At 37.2% G+C, this 20,655-nt stretch overlaps 2 protein-coding genes and 1 pseudogene across 2 annotated transcripts; all 3 read left to right on the forward strand.

Annotated features, from left to right (window-relative positions):
• The first annotated feature begins 179 nt into the window (after positions 1 to 179).
• On the forward strand, positions 180 to 2,217 carry LOC113119494 (inhibitor of growth protein 5-like). Its single transcript, XM_026289028.1, has 8 exons — positions 180 to 318; positions 646 to 717; positions 813 to 979; positions 1,068 to 1,179; positions 1,282 to 1,375; positions 1,483 to 1,618; positions 1,872 to 1,933; positions 2,020 to 2,217. The coding sequence occupies exons 1-8, from the start codon at positions 282 to 284 to the stop codon at positions 2,057 to 2,059; spliced, it is 720 nt and encodes a 239-aa protein (XP_026144813.1). The 5' UTR covers positions 180 to 281; the 3' UTR covers positions 2,060 to 2,217.
• Positions 2,218 to 2,575: 358 nt separating this feature from the next.
• Positions 2,576 to 15,327, forward strand: LOC113119348 (serine/threonine-protein kinase PAK 2-like). The gene is made up of 15 exons (XM_026288765.1): positions 2,576 to 2,816; positions 3,540 to 3,558; positions 9,161 to 9,393; positions 9,709 to 9,812; positions 10,005 to 10,149; positions 10,231 to 10,349; positions 10,469 to 10,604; positions 10,725 to 10,788; positions 10,936 to 10,984; positions 12,522 to 12,634; positions 12,765 to 12,882; positions 12,966 to 13,065; positions 13,148 to 13,344; positions 13,490 to 13,627; positions 14,298 to 15,327. The coding sequence occupies exons 3-15, from the start codon at positions 9,207 to 9,209 to the stop codon at positions 14,382 to 14,384; spliced, it is 1,557 nt and encodes a 518-aa protein (XP_026144550.1). The 5' UTR covers positions 2,576 to 2,816; positions 3,540 to 3,558; positions 9,161 to 9,206; the 3' UTR covers positions 14,385 to 15,327.
• A 145-nt stretch (positions 15,328 to 15,472) lies between these two features.
• LOC113119397 (kelch-like protein 6) lies at positions 15,473 to 19,695 on the forward strand (annotated as a pseudogene).
• The last annotated feature ends 960 nt before the right edge of the window (positions 19,696 to 20,655 follow it).

The raw sequence follows: 20,655 nt of genomic DNA on the forward strand, positions 1-20,655 counted from the left end.
TTCTTTCACAGAGAGCGAAGTCGTGAACTGCAACTCCACTGCAGTAGATGGCGATAAAGAGCAACTTTTTACTTGATGTACTACAGATGAAGATGTAAAGCTGCGATATATGATATATAAATCAAGTGGATAGTCTTGTGTGTTTACTTAATAGTAGTTTGGTTGATCGTTTTCATATAAAATCGAATAACCTACAAAGCGACTTCAGAGAGAGAATTTCAGCGCGCGCTGAATAAACCATCGTACACGCCTGCCGAAAACAAAGTAGCCTACTAACAAGAATGGCGAAGGGAGTTTATTTAGAGCATTATTTAGACAGTAAGTATTTTAAACGGTATTTTTGACAATCGTGTTGCCATATTTTAATAACTGCCAAGTTGTATGAAATGTGATGAATTCCTCTCGCAGCTCACTTGTGCGTTTAGGAGTCGTTTTGTTTCAAAAATCGTCTAATGTTTTACTTTACGATAAAATGCTGAACTGTAACGTTACATGACCGAGTGCCTGAATAATGTTTTGTATCTTATACCACCGCAGGTCAGTGTGTAAAGTTAACTTCCTGTAGCATGCATGCGTCTTATTTTTCCCTGCCATGTAGGCCTAAATACAGTTTACACGATCTTTTATTATAATCATTCACTCCAGGCATCGAGGGACTTCCCTGCGAGTTGCAGAGAAACTTCTCATTAATGGAGGATTTAGATAATAGAACTGAAGGTATGAATCCTTGGATCAGTATCACTTTGTATTAGAGGCCACTTAACTTTTAAATTGTGATTAATTAACAATTACTTTCTTATTGTTGTTCACAGAGAAAAAAACTGAGATAAGTGAATTAGCTTCTGAGTATGTTGCAAAAGTTAGAAATTTGGCATCCGAGGAGCGTGCCCAGCATTTAAAGAAGATTGAGAATGCCTACAGCAAATGCAAAGAGTACAGCGATGACAAAATTCAGCTTGCAATGCAGATTTATGAAATGGTGAGATGCAAAGTCCTTGGTTTTATTTATTTATTTGCGTGTGTCATTTGATGCATCAAGAAAAAAACAAGTCTCCTGGCATTTCCAGGTGGATAAACACATCCGGCGGTTGGATGCTGATCTTGCACGCTTTGAGAATGATCTGCAGGAGAAACTGGACATGGGAAGCATGGATAGCTCAGATGAGAAGCAGTTGCGAAGTTAGTCTTATTGTTCAGAACATATATTCATGTACGTATCATTAAAGTTAATACGGTGATGTAATATAGGGTGAGACTAAACCGACCCATTTGTTGTTTCAGAGGATAAGAATATAAAAGACAAGAGGGGATCACTTGGAAGAGACAAGAAAGGATCAGATCAAGACTCACCCAAGCAGAAAAAGCAGAAAACTGGGTAACTGTCATATTAAAAGGACACATTTGATTGATGCCAGTATATATTATTTTAAGCCTTTGTATTCAGATACTTTGTGTGTGTGTGTCTTGTCTCTCAAACACTAGTGCCAACATAAGTGAATCTCTGCTCGCAATGCACCCATCAGATGTCCTGGATATGCCTGTGGACCCTAATGAACCCACATACTGTTTGTGTAGTCAAGTATCATATGGAGAAATGATTGGATGTGACAATTCTGATGTGAGTAAAAGTATATATACATGTATGTTATTTTTAAGCCATTGTTTGAGGAAACGGTTGTCACGCACAGAAACAAGTACTATTTTACATGATGATAAAATAAATAATAAAAGAGACTAATGGATTTAATTTATGTTTTATAATATCTACAACACTGCCAGTCCAGTTGGAATAGGCGTTTATTTTTGTAAATAGAGAAAAGTAATCTAGTTGATATTTAAAAGAATGAAAAAGGTTTCTTCTCTTTTAACAGTGTCCAGTAGAATGGTTTCACTTTGCTTGTGTCGGCCTAACAACCAAACCAAAGGGAAAATGGTGAGCCAAATCCCTTTACTTCGTATTCATTTCATTTGCATATTCCATGTACTTAATATCACATTTTTTGTGTTCTCTGTTTGTAGGTACTGCCCACGATGCACCCAAGATATGAGGAAAAAATAGTCTACTTCTACAATGCATCCTGAATCAAATCTCCAGTTTTTACAACCTTTTCAAGTGGAAATCAATTAACCTTTTATAAAAGTGCCTTTGCTATGTAGACGATCATGATTGTAACAACCGGGAAGAATATTAAATGAATTTTCCAGTTGGTGCCAGCAGAGGGCTTGGATCTCTATTCATTTTGGCTGTAGAATAAAGTTTATTTATGTTGATGACTTTTATGCCTTGTCTAAATAGCTTGATCTTGTATCTTACTATATATAATATGTAAATATTTTTGTGTTTTTTTTATACAATTTTATGTTAATCTAAACCCTTCGCTCTCATAAGACTTAACTGTAACAGTTACGTGGGCATACCAGTGAATCGTATAATGAAATAATTTGACAAAGTTAGAATCCGATCAGTATAGGGAAATGTAGTTCTTTGAGTACTCCACCTACCGCGGTGCCAATAGAAATGGAGACTACATTTCCCGTCATGCAACGCCCGTCAGGACTCATGGACGGAACCCATTTGCAAACAGCAGTTTGAGGTTGCAGGAAACTTCTGATCACAGTTAGTTTTTTTTTTTTCGCGCATTTTAATAATATTTAATTAAGATTTTTATAATAATAGGTTAATAAAAACCTGATCAACCTAAAAAGCTACGTTTAGTGAAGTCCAAACACTGGGCTGGGTCGACAGTTCCGCTTCCCCTCCGCCATAGCAGACAGATCCCGGGAACAAGAAGAAGTTAACGCCAAAAAACAAAAAGGTACGTCGGCACGGCATCCCAAATCATAATCTCCAGGGAGATAGTAGCATTATACTTGCAACAGAATCTGTTTATGTGGGTGAAAAAGGCGGAGCTTAAACTTTGAAAAGGTTTGCGTGAGTTCTGGTGAGTTGAAAAAGCAAAACTGGTCTGATCTTGACATCTGCTCGGCCAGCAGTGCGCAGACCACTTGATATTCAAAAAGGATGGTGTGTATTTATGATTTATCATCAAGCTTTAGATTTTATAATTACTTTGTATTAATAATGCAGTGCTGTTTGTTTGTTTTTCTATTAGAAAGTAAACGTTACTCTGGGTTGTTTTTTTTTCTTCCAAAAAAGTATGAATTAACACGAGTAACGTTAGATAGTCGACAAAAACAAGGCGAACTAAACCTTAGTTTCCATTAAGCTTTAACATTTTTACATCAACAATTGATTTATATTAATGTTTGTTAAGGGGGCTTGTGTGAGGGGTAAAAAAAAATCAAACTGTAAATCAAAGTCCTATCTTTTAAGCCTTTCTTTCATGTTCTGCTTGAAAGTTTTTTCATGTTACGATTATGTTTCTTTTCTTCATGGAAAACAAAGTAGATGTTTGGCATAAATCGCAATTTAAGTCACCTTTCACCATCATTGTATGAAAAATATGCAGTTAATAAATGGTGACTGAGTCTTGAGCCCTCATAGAATTCTGTCTAACATCTCATTTTGTGTTCCACAGAAGAAATGAAGTCATGAGGGTGAGTAAATTACACATTTTTAATTTCTCTAACAATAAGCAAGAATTGTGTGGTTAGAAAGCTTGCTGCTGCTTGTCTGGAACAGCACATGCCTTCATTCTCTAATAGCTCTGAAGGAGGACGACAGCTAGGTTCAGTTCAGGAAGTCTTGCTCAGTATTTCCTTATATAGAAACTGCAAATACAAAAGGCCCCTAGTCTGTCTTCCTGTAAACAGTTCCTCTACACAACCACACATCTGTATAAGAGGCGTGCTCCGATATCTTTGTTTTGGTCCAGTTGGTCAGATTAAGTGCAAGTGTGTGTGACCCGTAGTGGTCGTGGCTGGTAGGATCAGGAAATGCTTCTGTTATCCGTCCACCAATCAGAAATGGAGGGGATATGAGTAATAGGAAGTGGTGGCACTCTGCTGATGAATTTTTTTTTTTGTTTCTTCCCTGTCTCTCTAGTGGTAACATGAAGATAGTAATCAGAACTGTCAGAAGTAACATAGTTGGAATTTTTTACCAAAAATGTTTGAAATATTTTGGTGATGGAAATTGTATCTCTAGCGGGCAAGGCCAAAATACCAAACATAACAAAATTAGCTTCTATAACACAACTAACTAACTACAAAGAAACATAAAAATTAAACAGATTAAACTAACTCCTTAAACTAACATGAATAGGAGAATTAAGTAATGAAAAATAAAATGGCACCCACCTTCCTACTAAACCCAAAACAAAAGACGTGAATTAAAACTCTATTTATTATGGGCAACTGAAGTTAACACTACGGCCTCAGTCATAGATGTAATCGTGAGACAAAAGACAGAAGCTCTGCTTCACAGTCTCAACACAATTGAGAGAAAGTTACACCATATTGCCAAACTAAAGCCCCTATATACTTCAAAAAATATTGAAGAACGAACTTATATGATGTAATCTCGAAACAAAATCAGGCAGTACGAATCCTCAGCCACTGCCACCAACTACTGGTCTGAGGGTAGCTGTAGTTTAAATGATCTCACTCCTTTCCCATCACCAATCACAACTGAGCTAAGTGGGGATACTGGTTCTGTGGGGAGAGAGAGAAAGCGATAGAAAACAAGGCACAGAATTCACAAAGCAATGAAATCTATGGCTCTGGTCTGGACATAATACAGTGCATCATGTCTGTCGGTTGAATGCTGAGTAGTGAATACTGATGTTCTTGCATTTATACTGAGAAGGACCCACATTGCATGCATAGTCAGTGGCACCTTATGTTTACTTTTGAGCCGCCAGTCTGTAAGTGTGGAGAACAAATATATTCTGGTTAGTTTAGGCCTGGCGCGGCTCATATTAAAGAGGCTCAGGGTAGCAGATGGGAATGTCCACAGTCCCGCTTCCCATGAGCTTTCTCTGGCATTTTCATCTCACTTCCTCCGTTTGTACACACAAACTGAGAGGACAGCTTTCAGCCTTTGGCTGAAGTCCCACTTACTTTTTATGCATGACTTAAATGGAAAAAGCGTATCTTTATGATTTTATTGTAGAAAATACTGTAATTTGTAATAAGTGGGATATTCTGTGATATTATTTATGCATTTGGCAGATGTTTTTATGTAATGGAACTTATGTTGAATTCAGGGTTTGCATTTTTTATCGGTTCACATGCTCCCTGGAAATCAAATCCATGACTTTGGTCTTACTAGTCACATGCTCTTGTTTTGGTCTTGAATTCATGTCTTGAATTAGTGTATTGCTGTTTGCTGAAAATGCATAAATCAAAAGTAAAAGTAAACCTTTGGTGTCACATGGTATCTTGTCACAGAAGTGGGGAAAATGAAAAGCCAGTAGTTGTTGTCAAGCATAGATCATGGCATGCTTGACTTGATTTATAGTGCATCTTTTTTGTGCACTTTTTCATTTAGGTCTGTATGAGCATTTCTTTGAGACTTTTTTTATATATATATTGAAAATAGATCATCTTCTAAAGCAGGGTTCCTCACAACTGGTCTTGAAGGGCTGCTGCCCTGCAGAGTTTAACTCAAACCTTGATCAAAGTCACCTACCTGTGAATTTCTAGTGATCCTGCAGACCTTGATTAACTTGCTCACGTGGGTTTGAGTTGGAGTTAAAATCTGCAGGCCACTGGTTTGAGGTACCCAGTTTTTAACTCCTTGCATAACCAGCAAAGTTTAAGAACAGTGGATGACTGATAGATGGATATGTCTTCAGCAGGGCTCTGGAAATTACAACTGAAATGAGCACAGACCTTTGAATTTGTGGAAAACGTTGTATGCATCAATTTTGTCCTGTGACTCATTGGTTAAGTACATCTTCAGAGTGCATGCCAGTAGTTCTTGCATGCAACAGTGAATTCAGCACAGGCCTTGATGTCTGATAAACAGAAAAAGATTCTTGAAACATTTTAAAACTAATCTCAGTCATTTCTGAACAACGCTTGCTCTTAATCAAATTATTCTGTAATTTATCAACAAATAAGACATTTGGCTAACTTGATTCCTAAATTATGTTTTGAATTTTTTTATTTTTTTGAGTCCTGGATCACATTATGCATGGCTTCACAGAAAAAGTTGTGGAATTAGTAGCTTGGGGGCGTAAGATTCATGATAGCGCTAGACTTATAGTATAGTTTCTGAAGTGGAAACCTGAAACACTGGCTCTGAATGGGAAAGGAATCATAAAATGGACCGTGCAGAAGTGTGTTTGAGCCTGTAAAGAGCACTGTGTGCTGGAGAGAGCCACACCTCTCCAAAAACGTCATTACAGGGCAACAAGTTGAGACTTGAGGATCCCAAATAACATTCCTTAAGGTAGAATTGAAAATTATTACTGAAATCGGCAGTGATCTTGCAGTCTGTGTAGTGTTTTTCAATACCGAATGAAGCCATGCTTCAAACAAGAGATTTTTCTTTTCACATCCTTTTTTGATAGTTTTGTGGGGGTGAACATGCTCATAAGGCACCTCCCATAATTCTGATTCATTCCTAGTAGTGTGATTGTTGTGTAACGGTGTTAGTTCCTCAGAGCGAGAGAATCAGTGATGTGTAAAGGTATGTCCAGTCTAATGTCTCCTCTGCTGTAGGGCCTTATATCAAGCCTGGTAATATCACTAAAGCAGTGTGCAGCACAAAGGCATGACTGCACTCGCAGCATTTCATCCTGCTGTGGAATGAAGCATGCCTGCTTCAACACGCCTCTATCTCAGCTCTCTTCAGTGGAAGCACAGGGAGAAAGAGGCTGTGGACACACCATAGCAAAGACCCTCAATGTCCCAGGAGTGTGCCAGATCTGGGCCAGGGACGTCAATTGGACCTTTCCATCAGGGTTCTTCAGGGTGAGATGGCCTTACTGGTGGTACTGGCATCTGATTGCATGCTTTTTCATTGATTTCTTTAGAGTTGACTATGCGCCTTTAAACAAGCTGATGACGAAGCGGCTGGAAAAAGCAGTTTAAACTGCGCTTCAAAATAAATTAATTGAATTCAATTCGATATTATCCTTTGACTACTTGATAAAAGATACAACTATTTTTTTTGTTGTTGTTGTTAGATTCCATGTGATAAGTATATACGTTTTATTTATATTTCTAACCAGACTAGCTTCTGAGAATGTTATTTCAGTAACTGCACTGATCTTTATTCTGCCAATGTTTCTTCTCTATAGGGAAACAGGAACTGGCTCACGAGTGTTATCATGCAAGTCTTGTGCAATAGTTAGTCTTTTGTTGATTGTGTCTCAATTCTTCAGAAATATCTTTGTTAAAGCTCAGGTAACACATGCTTTTTATGCCTTCATGATGAAAACACTTCTTCAGGATTTATTTAGGTCTATGCAATAGAAGTTCAGTCATGTAGAGAAATGTACCATACAACTAAACTTTTAATACTGCATCACAATTAGTCATTTTTATTTCATTGAGTTTGCTCAGCTCGACTGTTGATTCTGAAGAAACTAGAAAGTGTGTAATCTATGATTCCGTGAAGTCATTACATTTTAGTTGTTTTTTTTTTTCAGATTTATTAAACCTTACTCTTTTAATCTGTGCAGTTGTAATCAAGCAGGTACCTATGGCCTTTGTTGATTGAATACAATGCACAGTTGAACTGAGCTGTCAAACAGGAAGACACTGTGGTCATGTTGAGGTTGAATTGCATATGATTTGCTGAATTAACCTCACTAAGGTGAGACAGGATTTTCCCTTATTTGGACATGTTGATGACAGGGGCGGAGAGGATGCACACAGCGTGTGATGGCACTGATTTCTAACCAGACTTGACAGACTGTTGGAAAAAAAAACCTTTGTACAATCTGAGGTCATATGCACCTGATGGAGATTTCTATTAATAAATATCTCTTCCTTACTAGTAGAAATTTAAAAGGAGAAAGACTCAGGACACATTGTTAAATTTACATCTGTTCCCAAATCAAATAAAAAAAAAAGATAAAAGAATGTTAAAGCATTATAAATGTACTTCCAACAAGCAATCAATAAATAGATTTTAGCCTTTTAAATAACATTTCGGAAACTGAACTAAATATGCTGTCGAGGGCCTTGTGTTAACAGGTAATGAACCAAGTTTCTTCTGCCTCTCAATATTTCTGCTAAACTATTTCAGCTAAACTTAGATGTTGTTATTCTGTCATCATTTTGTCCAGTTCACACTGCTGACATGTTTACCTGTTCGCTCTGTGCATTCATAACACATTGAAGAATCATTTGGCCCTTTAAAACTATCTCGGCCAAAATGGGAAAAAAAGAACTGAAAAGTATACATTTTTCCTTGTGCCCTATATTTTTATGTCGAGTTTCTTAAATGTTTTAGGAGATATGTTCATGCTGTCTATGTAGAGTGCAACAAATCAAATCAAACAAAACACATTTTGTTAAGTAAGCCACTAGACAGCAAGGGTAGCAAAGCTCACTAGGTTTAGGTGTGCTTATGTCACCCAGCCATCCTTAGCAAGGCATTTTATTGTGCAGACTTGCATTCTGACCTGAAAACCTCAACACTTTCAGTTGAATTGATGATCTGCTAGAGCTGCTACTCTCAGAGGATAGCAATGCTAGGCTAACTGACAGCTCTCTGTTACAGACGAATGGCAGTGGCAGTGCATACTCCAAAAAGTTTCAGTTGCTTTCACATAGGGGTGGACACTGTTGGCAGCAAGCAGAACATGAGACAGTCTCTCTATGTCCATGCTGCTAACTTGTTGACTGGCTGCTTTTGTAGCACAGTAGCAGCTGTTGGCTAGGGGTTAGTTTAGCTTTGCACTGTCTTAGCAGACTCTTGGTGTGGCTGTTGTGGTAGTGTGAAAGCTCTCATAAAAGGTCTGTACAATACAATTCTGAAATTGTTCCTCTGAGATTTTACTGATATAGTCACATTGTTTTCTGGGCATTTAAAGCAGCACATTAATGAAAGAACAACCTTGGCTGGTTTGTATATTTAGCTTTTATTTTGCCAGTGATGAATCTTATATTCCCTGTTAAAGTCTCCTGCCAAAATGGCCTGTTATATGTCATTCTCTTCATTTGTTGTATCCTAATTGTCTTTTTAGTGCAGCCAATCATTTATCAGCTAAGATGCGTGTTTCTCTGCTGCCCTCTTCAGGTTGATCTCTGAAACCCTATTACCCCTCTGAGTGTGTTTCCCTGTCATGTCTGAGAACGGAGAGCTGGAGGACAAACCCCCTGCCCCCCCAGTCAGAATGAGCAGCAACTTTAGCATCGGCATCAAGGACAGTATGTCAACAAACCCCAGTTCTAAACCCCTGCCCTCCGTCCCAGAGGAGAAGAGGGACAAGCCGCGCAACAAGATCATATCCATATTCTCAGCAGAGAAAGGTAAGACCAGAAGACCCAGGTTATTCAGGCTCAGCTAATTTGTTGAATGTATTTTATGTGATTGATTAATTTAAGTATTGACTTAAATATTTTCTATGATAATCAATGCCACAAATGGCGACGACAATAAGGCTCAACTTGTATTGAACTCAACATTTTCCTTTAATTGACCTTATGGTACTCTATAATTGATCACATTTTGGACACAGAGGCTCATCTCAGACTTGGGATCATTAATTGTAAAATGATCCACTGGAATCTGTAATTTTGCCAGTGACCAGAAGCATGTAACCACAACCATTCTTTCTGTTGAAGGAAGAAAAAAAGACAAGGATAAGGAGCGTCCAGAGATTTCAAGCCCTTCAGACTTTGAGCACACCATACATGTGGGCTTCGATTCTGTCACGGGGGAGTTCACTGTGAGTGAGACATACTTACCTAATTCCTTTTGTTGCAGTTTACCCATGCTGTCCCGATCTGTCCTAATCCATCAAATGCTGGAAAGAATTGCCAATTAAATTGCCTAGATTGAATTCTATGTCCATTTGTCTCCTGTCTGTCATAGTGCACTGATTTAATTTGCTGAGCTCTTTCTCATTTTTGTCTCTCAGGGCATGCCAGAGCAGTGGGCTCGGCTGCTGCAGACCTCCAACATCACGAAATCTGAGCAGAAGAAAAACCCTCAGGCTGTCCTGGATGTGCTCAAATTCTACGATTCCACCGGCAACAGCAGGCAGAAATACCTCAGCTTTACAGGTAAATGAACACACAAACATACCACCGGTCTAACTCTATTTGTATTTATCCTCTAATGTCTGTTCATTCTCTTGATTTCAGATAAAGATGCACCACCAGCAAAAAAAGGCTCTGAGCAATCACCAGTCAAGGATGATGATGATGACGATGATGAAGCCCCACCTCCTGTTGTAGCACCACGTCCTCAACATACCATATCTGTGAGGGAACATTTCTTGTCGTATTTGTCATATCAAAAAGGCATTATTACTTTTTTTACTTTATACTTTATGGTTCTTGAGGGAATGCCTTATTGTTGGTGTCTTTGTTGTCTGGATAGGTATACACTCGCTCTGTCATCGATCCCATTCCGGCACCTGCTGCCATTTCAGAGACAGATGGATGTAAAGCTGGAGATAAACAGAAGGGCAAGGCCAAGGGCAAGATGACAGATGAGGAGATTATGGAAAAACTTAGTATGTCTTTGGTGATTACTAAACATTAGAGATGCTCACTTTAACAATAATGTTATTATATGCACTGCAGCATGATTTTATATGACAGAATTCTAACCGTGTTGTTGTGATTGATCTCAGGAACTATTGTCAGTATTGGAGACCCCAAGAAAAAATACACAAGATATGAAAAAATTGGACAAGGGTAAATATATTCAATGATTTGTAACTGGTTTGGAAGTTTTACTTTTCAATATGTCCGTCTGTATCACAGAACCAGTTAACCAGTAGCTGAATTTATAAACTGAACTGTAATCTTAGGTTGCTTCAATTGAATGTTGTCTCTTTACAGTGCGTCTGGTACGGTGTACACAGCCATTGACGTTGCTACTGGCCAAGAGGTATTTTCTCTATTCAATTCTTAATTTTCTCTATTCAAATTTGAATCCGTCAAATTCCAGAGAAAAGTCCTTAAATAAAACTACAATTGAATTTACATATGGGTTGAAGAAGGGCACGCAAAATTTCTAAATCCCTGGTAGCTCTTCAGGCAGAGATTCTTCAGGTTTAGGTAACCCAAAATGAATTTAACAAGCCTGAATAAAAAAGACAGGTTGAACCTTACTGTGGACAAATCTGCATGACCAGCAAAATCTAGTAGCATATAGGGATGGAACGATTTTCTGAACTTACGATGCAATAGAATTCACGATACATAATACACTACCATTTTCTTACAATTTATTTATATATTTATTTATTTATTACCAAATTATATTAAAGACATATTATAGATAAAACGTCAAATGCTGCATTTTTCTTTGTGGAATTGAGATGTTAAAAAATAAAAAATAAATTGAAGTTTTAAAACTAAGTTTAAACATTAGATCCAGAGAAATGTCCGCTATATTTAATAGTTTGTGCAGAGACCCTTTGCAAGACATGGAGGTGCCAGCACGATAACTTAGATATTTTAAATACGCCGTCATTTTTGTTCATAAATGTAAGGGTAATAATTTGTTACTGCAAAGGGTCTACTTTTATTTGTGTGCGCTCACAATATCAACAAAACGTTGTGCTTTTATAAAATAAAGAAAACAAACATGATGCGCTTTCTGCCATCTCATCTTTAACAAGTATTCTTGTGTTTACTAGAATACTTGCAGAGACAATTATTTTGTGATCATTTTGTGTGTATGTGTTCATTCAGAAGCAAGGATATGTATACAATTCTGTGTACGGGCATTGTCTGAAATGTGGATCTCTGTGTGCGCTTTGAAACCAAGCAGAAACCACCGTGCTAGCTCTGAGTGCACGCAAATGTTTTGAAACGCTTGTATGTTTAAATTGGCAAGACTTGGAAAAAGTGCAAACAATCAACCACAATCCATTTCACCCTTACAATCGAGTGAACAACTCGAATCAAGTTAGGAGTTTTATATTGCTATTCAAGATAAAAAAAACACAATAGCCCCGGAACGTTGGGCTAGCGATTTTGCGAGTTCCGGTTGAGGACAATTGCTTAATGTACACTTCTGTTCACGCATTAAATAAAAAATTGATAGTAAAGACATTCATAATGTTGCTATTTCAAATATATGTTGTTTTGAAATAAACACATCAGCAAATTAGAATAGTGTGTGAAGTGTCATGTGACATTTTAAAATATATTAAAACTAAATTTTAAATTGTAATAATATTTCATAATATTACTGTTATTATTGTATTTTTGATTAAATAAATTCAGCCTCGGTGAGCATTAGAGACTTTTTTTCTTATACAGCCACCAAATTTCTTAATGGTAGTGTATTTAATATAATAAATCATACTACATTAACATTAAATGGACCACCATAATTTCTTTGTTTGAGTTTCTTTTTGGCTTTTCTCAGTTTTTTGACACAGGCCAAGCTAACTGCCAGTGATGTGTTTCCATAGGTTGCCATCAAGCAGATTAACCTACAGAAGCAGCCCAAGAAGGAGCTTATCATCAATGAGATCCTGGTGATGAAGGAGATGAAGAACCCAAACATTGTCAACTTCTTAGACAGGTAGTTACATTCCTTAAAGCTATTTAAACATGGCTGAAGTGCTGTTATTTTGTGCATTATGTCCCATAATATGTTTCCAGCCATCTACTGTAACATCTACCTTCTGTTTTGTGTGTGTGTGTGTGTGCAGCTTCTTGGTAGGAGATGAGCTCTTTGTGGTAATGGAGTACCTTGCTGGAGGCTCTCTGACGGATGTGGTTACAGAAACCTGCATGGATGAAGCACAAATCGCTGCTGTCTGCAGAGAGGTACAGTATTTCTGGCATAGTTGTGAGCCCTGAACCGTTTTTTCCCATCACCAACTGAACATTGTGGTCTGCTTCCTCCACAGTGTTTACAAGCTCTAGAATTCCTGCATTCAAACCAGGTCATTCATCGAGACATCAAAAGTGACAATGTTCTATTAGGAATGGATGGATCTGTCAAACTAAGTGAGTCCACAATCTCACTGCCAAGACCTGGCTTCATTATGTCAGAACAGTTTGTTTTAATAGTTTGCTCTCCTCTTTTCAGCTGATTTTGGGTTCTGTGCTCAAATCACGCCTGAGCAAAGTAAGAGAAGCACCATGGTAGGAACACCCTACTGGATGGCCCCTGAGGTGGTCACACGGAAAGCATATGGGCCCAAAGTGGACATTTGGTCCTTGGGTATCATGGCCATTGAGATGGTAGAAGGCGAACCTCCTTATCTCAATGAAAACCCTCTGAGGGTGAGCCTTTCTTGTCTGATACTTTTAGTACTTTGTCACGGATTCATTTAGGAAATCTTTTTGTTATTAATGACGGTAGCTCAAGTGATCTGTTTAACTTTTAAAGAAAAGATTTATGACATTAATGCTTAATGATCATCTCCAGGCGCTGTACCTCATCGCTACTAATGGCACCCCAGAGCTGCAGAACCCGGAGAAACTGTCACCCATTTTTAGAGACTTCCTAAACCGCTGCCTCGAGATGGATGTGGAGAAGAGAGGCGGAGGAAAAGAACTCTTGCAGGTAAGGAGCAACACTAAATTCCAAAATGTCTCGACATATGATTTTTGTCAGTTTATACGTCTGTTTGAATACATGTGATGATAAGCTAAGAATTAATCCAATTGAATGTAAATTTAAAATGGATAGAAATTGGGCTGCAAAATGAATCAAAATAAAAAGATAATCAATATTTGGATGAGTGCATTTGGGAGTGCGCAGTGTTTTCTTTGAGTTCACAAAGTTTACAGCATTTCACCAGTATTCATTTGAAAGTGAAGAATTTCAGAAACAAACATAGTAGTAGTAGTAGTAGTTGAAACTTGTGGTGTAAAATCAAATATTTTTATAATGATCAAATATTAGTTTTTTTTTTTTTTTTACATTGAAATACAGTTGTAATTTAAAATCGAAATATATTTCTGCCTCAATTTTTATAGTTAAAACGAATTCATTTTTAATTCATTATTAAAATGCATTGAAATGAACCATCATCAGAGAACCGTGATTATGTGGATATGTTTTTAAATGATTTTAATATGAAATTACTTTCTCGGGGTACTTCAATTACATAAATAAATCTAAGGGGTTTGGCTGACAAAAAGGGTTTGGGAACCCCTGGAATAGACTGTGGAGCTATTGATGATTAGGCGATTTTCTGGAAAATGTGCTAATGTCCTTCTGTCTCTTGCAGCATCCTTTCCTCAAGCTGGCGAAGCCTCTCTCCAGCCTCACTCCTCTTATACTTGCTTCCAAGGAGGCAATGAAGAGTAACCGTTAGCCAATGCCCAAATTCCTTCTCGCAACCGATTCCTGTGAAAATCTCTATCACTCCAGCAGAGTCCCCCTTCTAGTCCGTGAAGGACCTTTGCTATTCAGCCCCGAGGACCCTTTTCATCTCCACCCGGGCGACTAACTTGCACAATCACCATGTCTTGCCTCCTCACACCAAACTCTCTTTTAATGTGCCTTAAGGGGCTACAAAACCAGAGGAGCCAATGACTGTAGACCTCTCTTGTTTTCTACTGATGTTTCTCATTGTATTTGTTTAATGTAAACTGTTCAGACACCATTGCATTGGTCAGTGTGTACCTGAACATTTCAAATTTCTCTTGTATTTTAATTCATTTTGAGTATTGTTGAACTCTGGCCTAACAAAGTACTTTTTCCCTTTTTTACCATCAAGAGAAGTATTCTAATACTTAAACTGTCCCATTCTTTCTTAATGACCTGTCACCTGTGCCTACTACCTATTTGCCTTCACTTGTCTCAACAAAATGGAACAATTTTGCTGTATAAAAAAATTCAGTGAACCATTTCTGTTTTTAAATTTTTATTGCAAAACCTAAAGTTTATTAAATCGTTTTGTATATTATGTATTTTGATTAGCGTGCAGAAATGGGGGTGGGGGGACAGGAATCAGGACATTTTTACAAGTTTTGTATTTATGTGCATGTATACAGTATTTTATATTTTATGTCAGACCTTAATGCATCTCCAGAGGGTTGTCATAGAATAATTGGAATAATTTGCTATATTCTTTTTGTATGTTAAATCTAACTGGTTTTTAACACATTTCAATGAGAAACATTTTCAGACGTTCCAACTGAGTAAATACACTTCCTGTCTTTTTTCTGCTCGTTTCCCATGAGATACAAAGTTTTTAATGACGAAACCATCATAAAATCTATCCTTTGTAAATTATTATTAAAACAGACTTGCAGTCAAGATGATTGAACCTGTGATATCGACTGGTACATTTCTAGAGCTTGCATCATTCTGTCGTGACTCTTAAAATATATAGTTGTTACACTGATTACAGTACTTGATGAAATCTAAATTAAATTCATGTTAATACTTCTGTGAATCATATTTGGTCAGACTTTAGTGTTTTATAATCTCTGTACAAGAAAGGATGTCCTTTCATTCTTTATCTTTTAAGATTTTTTTTTTTTTTCAGAAGGTTTAATTAAGACATTTGTTTCTTTCTTTTTAAGGAACTGTGATGTATGATGCATTAGATGCAAATGATACATTTCCCCTTGAACCGTTGCCTTAAATGCACAAGTGTTCAGATAGCCCAGAGAAACAGGCAGAATCAAGACGACTTGAGAAGTTGCGGAGAAGAATTTTAGAGGCGTCAGCACTTCCTCTTTGTAGTCAGTTATGAAAACAGGAAGCTTAAATGTTAGGACAGCACAGTTCAGTTTTTTGGCTCTAGTGTTTCGTCAGTATCTAGACATCACATGGTGTTAAACTTCATTCAGAGGTGAAATCGGTAACCTTTTGGGACTCCAGATCATGGCTGACACTTTAGAGAATAACTCAGAGTGCCCTTCATCTGCCAAGAGTGATGCTTCAGCAGGTGGTCTGAGCGTGCTGGAGAGCTTGATGCAGGAGAACCGACATGATGGTCAGGTTGTGTTTGAAGACTCCGTGTTTGCTGGTTATTTGCAGGATGGGCTGCAAAGTCTCCGGCTGGAAGACAGCTTGATTGACGTCACCCTCATCGTTCAGGGTCAGAGCTTCCAGTGCCATCGAGTGGTCCTCGCTGCAGCCAGTCATTATTTCAGGTTAGCCAGTAGGGCATCCAGATCATTTGATGTGATATACAGAGAAACGAGTTTGCTTGTTTCATGTAACATTAATTTTTTTTTTAAATATAAATTTTAAGAGAGCAGTGTTTCTTCTTTAAATGTATATTTTAAGTCTGCAAACATAGAATTTTCATAAATGTGTGTTTTACAGAGCAATGTTTTGTAATGATTTAAGAGAAAAACACGAAGAAAACATAAATATTAAAGGCATTGATGCTGACACCATGAGAATCCTGTTAGAATACACTTACACCAGCAAAGTCATCATAACCAAGGACAATGTTCAGAGAATGCTTGAGGCAGCCAGCCTATTTCAGGTTTGTACTATGACAGCTTTTTATCAAACTATTTTTATGGTGGATTAGCCTATATGTAACGGTTTCTGTCAAGCATGGCCATTTAAATGTCTACCAGTATGTTTTTGCAAGGTACAAATGACTTTTTACTTCCCCAGTACCACATTTGTGGTATTTTATGTTTTTGTTTTTTTTACTTGGAGGTGAAGGCATCCAAACCACCTCAGAAGTACCAAACATAACATGGAAGTGAAACTGTATATTAGATTTTCCATTACGGTCAGTTTTAGTAGTCACATCTGTGTTTGGGTACTGTAGCTGGGTGGAGATATTTGATTGCTAAATATAGTTGATGTAGCTTACATATAAAATCATAAACTCTTAAGTAAAATAATGCATTTCTGCCAAGGCCAAATCTGATTTCAGGCTAGTTCAGACCATTAGGATTATGAGATTGGCACAATAAGTAATGTTTTATCTGTACAGCACCTTTCAAAACTGTTTTTACAAAGTGCTTTACATATACTGTTTAAGACCACTACTGCTTAAAAGTTTTTTATTAAAAGTTTTCAAGCGGCAGTATCTTATGCTCACCAAAGCTGATTTATTTCCTCAAAATACAGTAAAAAAAAAAGTTTCATTTATTCCTGAGATTGGAAGATGAATTTTAAGCAGTCATTGCTCCAGTGTCGCATAATCCTTCAGAAACTATTTTAATATGCTGATTTGGTGCTCAAAAACATTTTCTTATTATTATCAATGTTAAAAACAGTTATGCTGCTTAATAATAACCAACTCCATTTTTCAGGATTGCGAAGTCTGAACTCACTTTTGATCACTTTTACGTCACTTTTGTTCAATTTAATGCATTCTTGCTGAATGAAAGTATTAATTTCTTTAAAAACAGAAATCTTACTGACTCAAAATGTGTGTAATGATAGTGTCCCTAAATGTCTAAATGTGAAACAATAATTTGATGCTCTGTAATGACCTCAAATCTCATTTTTGTTTGCAGTTTCCGCACATTGTGGACGCCTGTATCAGTTACTTAGCAGACGTCCTACATCCAGACAACTGTGTGGGAATCCTGCTCCTAGCTGATGTGCACTCGTTGGAGTCTTTGAAAGCCCAAGTCTACACCTACATTGTCCAAAACTTCTCTCAAGTTGCGGACCATGATGAGATCCTGGATCTTCCAGCAGATGTGTTGGTCAGTCTGCTGCAGCATGATGACCTGGGGGTGACCGCAGAGGAGCAGGTGTTTGATGTGGTTACACGTTGGGTGAGGGCCCAACAGGATGAAAGAATAGCTCAGCTGCCCCGTGTCCTCGCACATGTAAGGCTGCCCTTGTTGGACCATGGTACTTTGTAGAAAGGGTGGAAGGCGAGCCTCTGATCCGCCAGTGTGCCGAGGTGTTCCCACTGCTGCAGGAGGCCCGGCTTTATCACCTCTCAGGAAAAGAGGTCAGTTTTACAAATGTGACCTTTCTAAATGCTTGATTCCATGTAGAAGTGGTCACAAGATTCAAATACAGGAAGTGAAATCCAAACTTGGGAATTATGACTTTGAGTCATAAAGACATGGCAGGCTTTAATTTTAGAGGAAGGGTATTAAATCATAATGTTCATTACTTTGCCACTATAGTGAATTCTGTAAATTATACAGAAAAACCTTCTTACTTCAAATATTGCAAATATATGTAATAATTCTATTATTATAATTCTATTATATTATAATAATAACAGGGCACAAACTATGCAGTTAAATTAAAAGGTGATTGCGACTTTTCTAACAATCATGAGTTTCTCACAATTCTGAGTTAATTTCTCTGAATTTCTCTCAAATCTGAATTGTGAGATGTTGGTGACCAGACAGTTGAAGGTAGCCACTGACTTCCATATAATGTTTTCTTAATTTTAAATTTTCAGTGGTTAGCGCCAACTGTTTGGTTACAAACATTCTTCAAAATATTGTCTTCAACAGAACAAAGAAATTATACATGTTTGGAACAACGCTTGGAATTTTCATTTTGGGTGAACTACCCCTTTAAATCCTCTTGGTTTCTAGGTGATATCGGAGCGGACCAAACCAAGGGTGCAGCAGTTCCAGTCTGAGGTTTTATGATTATTGGAGGATGCACAAATGATGAGAAATTTGTATCTGAGGTGACCTGTCTGGACCCACTACGCAGGAGCCGCTTAGAGGTGGCAAAACTACCGAACACAGAGATGGAATCTGAGAATGAAAATAAGAAGTGGGTGGAGTTTGCGTGTGTCACCTTCAGAAACGAAGTCTACATATCGGGTGAGCATCAGTACATCACACTGAGATACATCACACTGAGGAATGCACTTATTATAAATGAAAACAAGACAAAGGAAATTATTTTTGCTCTCTCAGAATAGGTATCAAAACAAGTGACCATACATAATATACAGATTGAGCAAGTGTCTTCCTATAAATATTTGAGTGTCTATGTAATGACTGCTTTATCATGGTGTGCACATGTGTTTGTTGTACAAAAACGCATCTATTTTCTTAGGAAAGTGAGGTTATTTTGAGCAAATAAGCAGATCTTGCTGTTGTTTCTTCAATCTGTATTACATAGTGTTGTGTAGTGTATGGAGTATGTGCATGGAATAGTTAATTGTCTGTTCATCTCAAAGCTTGACTGGCTAGATTGCTATCGGTTTTAAAATTGTGTTTTCAAGATCTGTATTTGAAAAAAAAAAATTACCTTGTCTGGAGAAAAAAAAAAAAATTTGGAAGAGATTCCAACAATAAAATTACAAAAAAAAAGTATAAGATATAACTGTAAAGTGCACTGCCTATGTAGTATGTTTATTTGTATGGACACTGATGTGTAAGATCAAAGAAGAAAATTTGTAAAGCCGATTTACACTTAAACAGGTGGCAAGGAAACACTGCAGGAGGTGTGGAAGTATAATGCATCACTAACAAATGGATCCAGATAGAGTATCTCAACACAGGCCGCTGGAGACACAAGATGGCCGTAGCTGGAGGAAAAGTCTATGTTTGGGTGGTTTTTGATGGAACCCAGAGATTGAGCAGTGTTGAAGCCTACGATCCATTTCACAACTGCTGGACAGAGGTGAGTCCTGTAAATATCTGGGATGGGTAATTATATAACTTTAGGTCCTTTGCAGTCTCAAAAGAGAGAGAAATAACTTTTAATTTTCAGTTAATGGTTGTCTGATTAAAAGAGTGTCTATTAGTTTTTATCACAAACAATTCCATATTGTTCATCGGATTTGGGGGGCAGTGTTTGGAAGGTTACTTTGGAAATGTAATCGGTTACAGATTGCAAGTACCCCCATTTAAAATGTAATAAGTAGTAAATATTTTAATAACTTAATTACTTAGCTAAATTTCTAATGAATGGTTTCAGCTGTTAATCATTTGAAAACATTTAAAGCAGGCAGGGTTAACCTTACAGTAGTACACGACACTGATTACTGTCAGACTTTCAAAATCCTTCTCCACTTAAATTAAGATTATATTCAGTTAATTTAATAGCACAGCACCACAAAATCAGACTTTCACGCCGCCTCTTTGAGATCATTCTGAGGTTAAATACAGACTTAAAATCATTAGAAATAGTTCAATAGTTATGATACGTTTTTGAAATCAAACCTTTGCATAGCTACAACAGAAAACACGGCAGAAATACCTTGGGGGGGGGGGAACAGTTAACCTTAAAAAAAAAAAAAAAACTGCATATGCATAAACCCAAATAGGAAATAAAACAGTTATCGAATGAGCGTATCCTGAACTCTGAAACATTCCTATCTTATTTTTGAGCAGTCTATGCAATTTGGAAAATAAATAAATTAAATGTCTGTGTGTTACATTTATTTTGCAATTAAATTATGTAATTCCTTTGCATTTAACTAGTTACTCCCGTACACTGTTTGGGAGTTAAAAATGTCTATAAAGTGCAGAAAATATTCCATGTATGAAAAATGCATGGAATTTAAATGTTATATCCATGTATTTCAACACATATTTTACACTGTAATTTATTCCTGTGATGGCAAAGCCATAACTCAATTCTTCAGCATCACGTGATCCTTCAGAAATCATTTTAATGTGCTGATTTGCTCAAGAAAAATTATTGTTATTAAGAATGTTACAACA

Source organism: Carassius auratus, chromosome 2 (assembly GCF_003368295.1).
Source record: "Carassius auratus strain Wakin chromosome 2, ASM336829v1, whole genome shotgun sequence".
Lineage (NCBI taxonomy): Eukaryota > Metazoa > Chordata > Actinopteri > Cypriniformes > Cyprinidae > Carassius > Carassius auratus.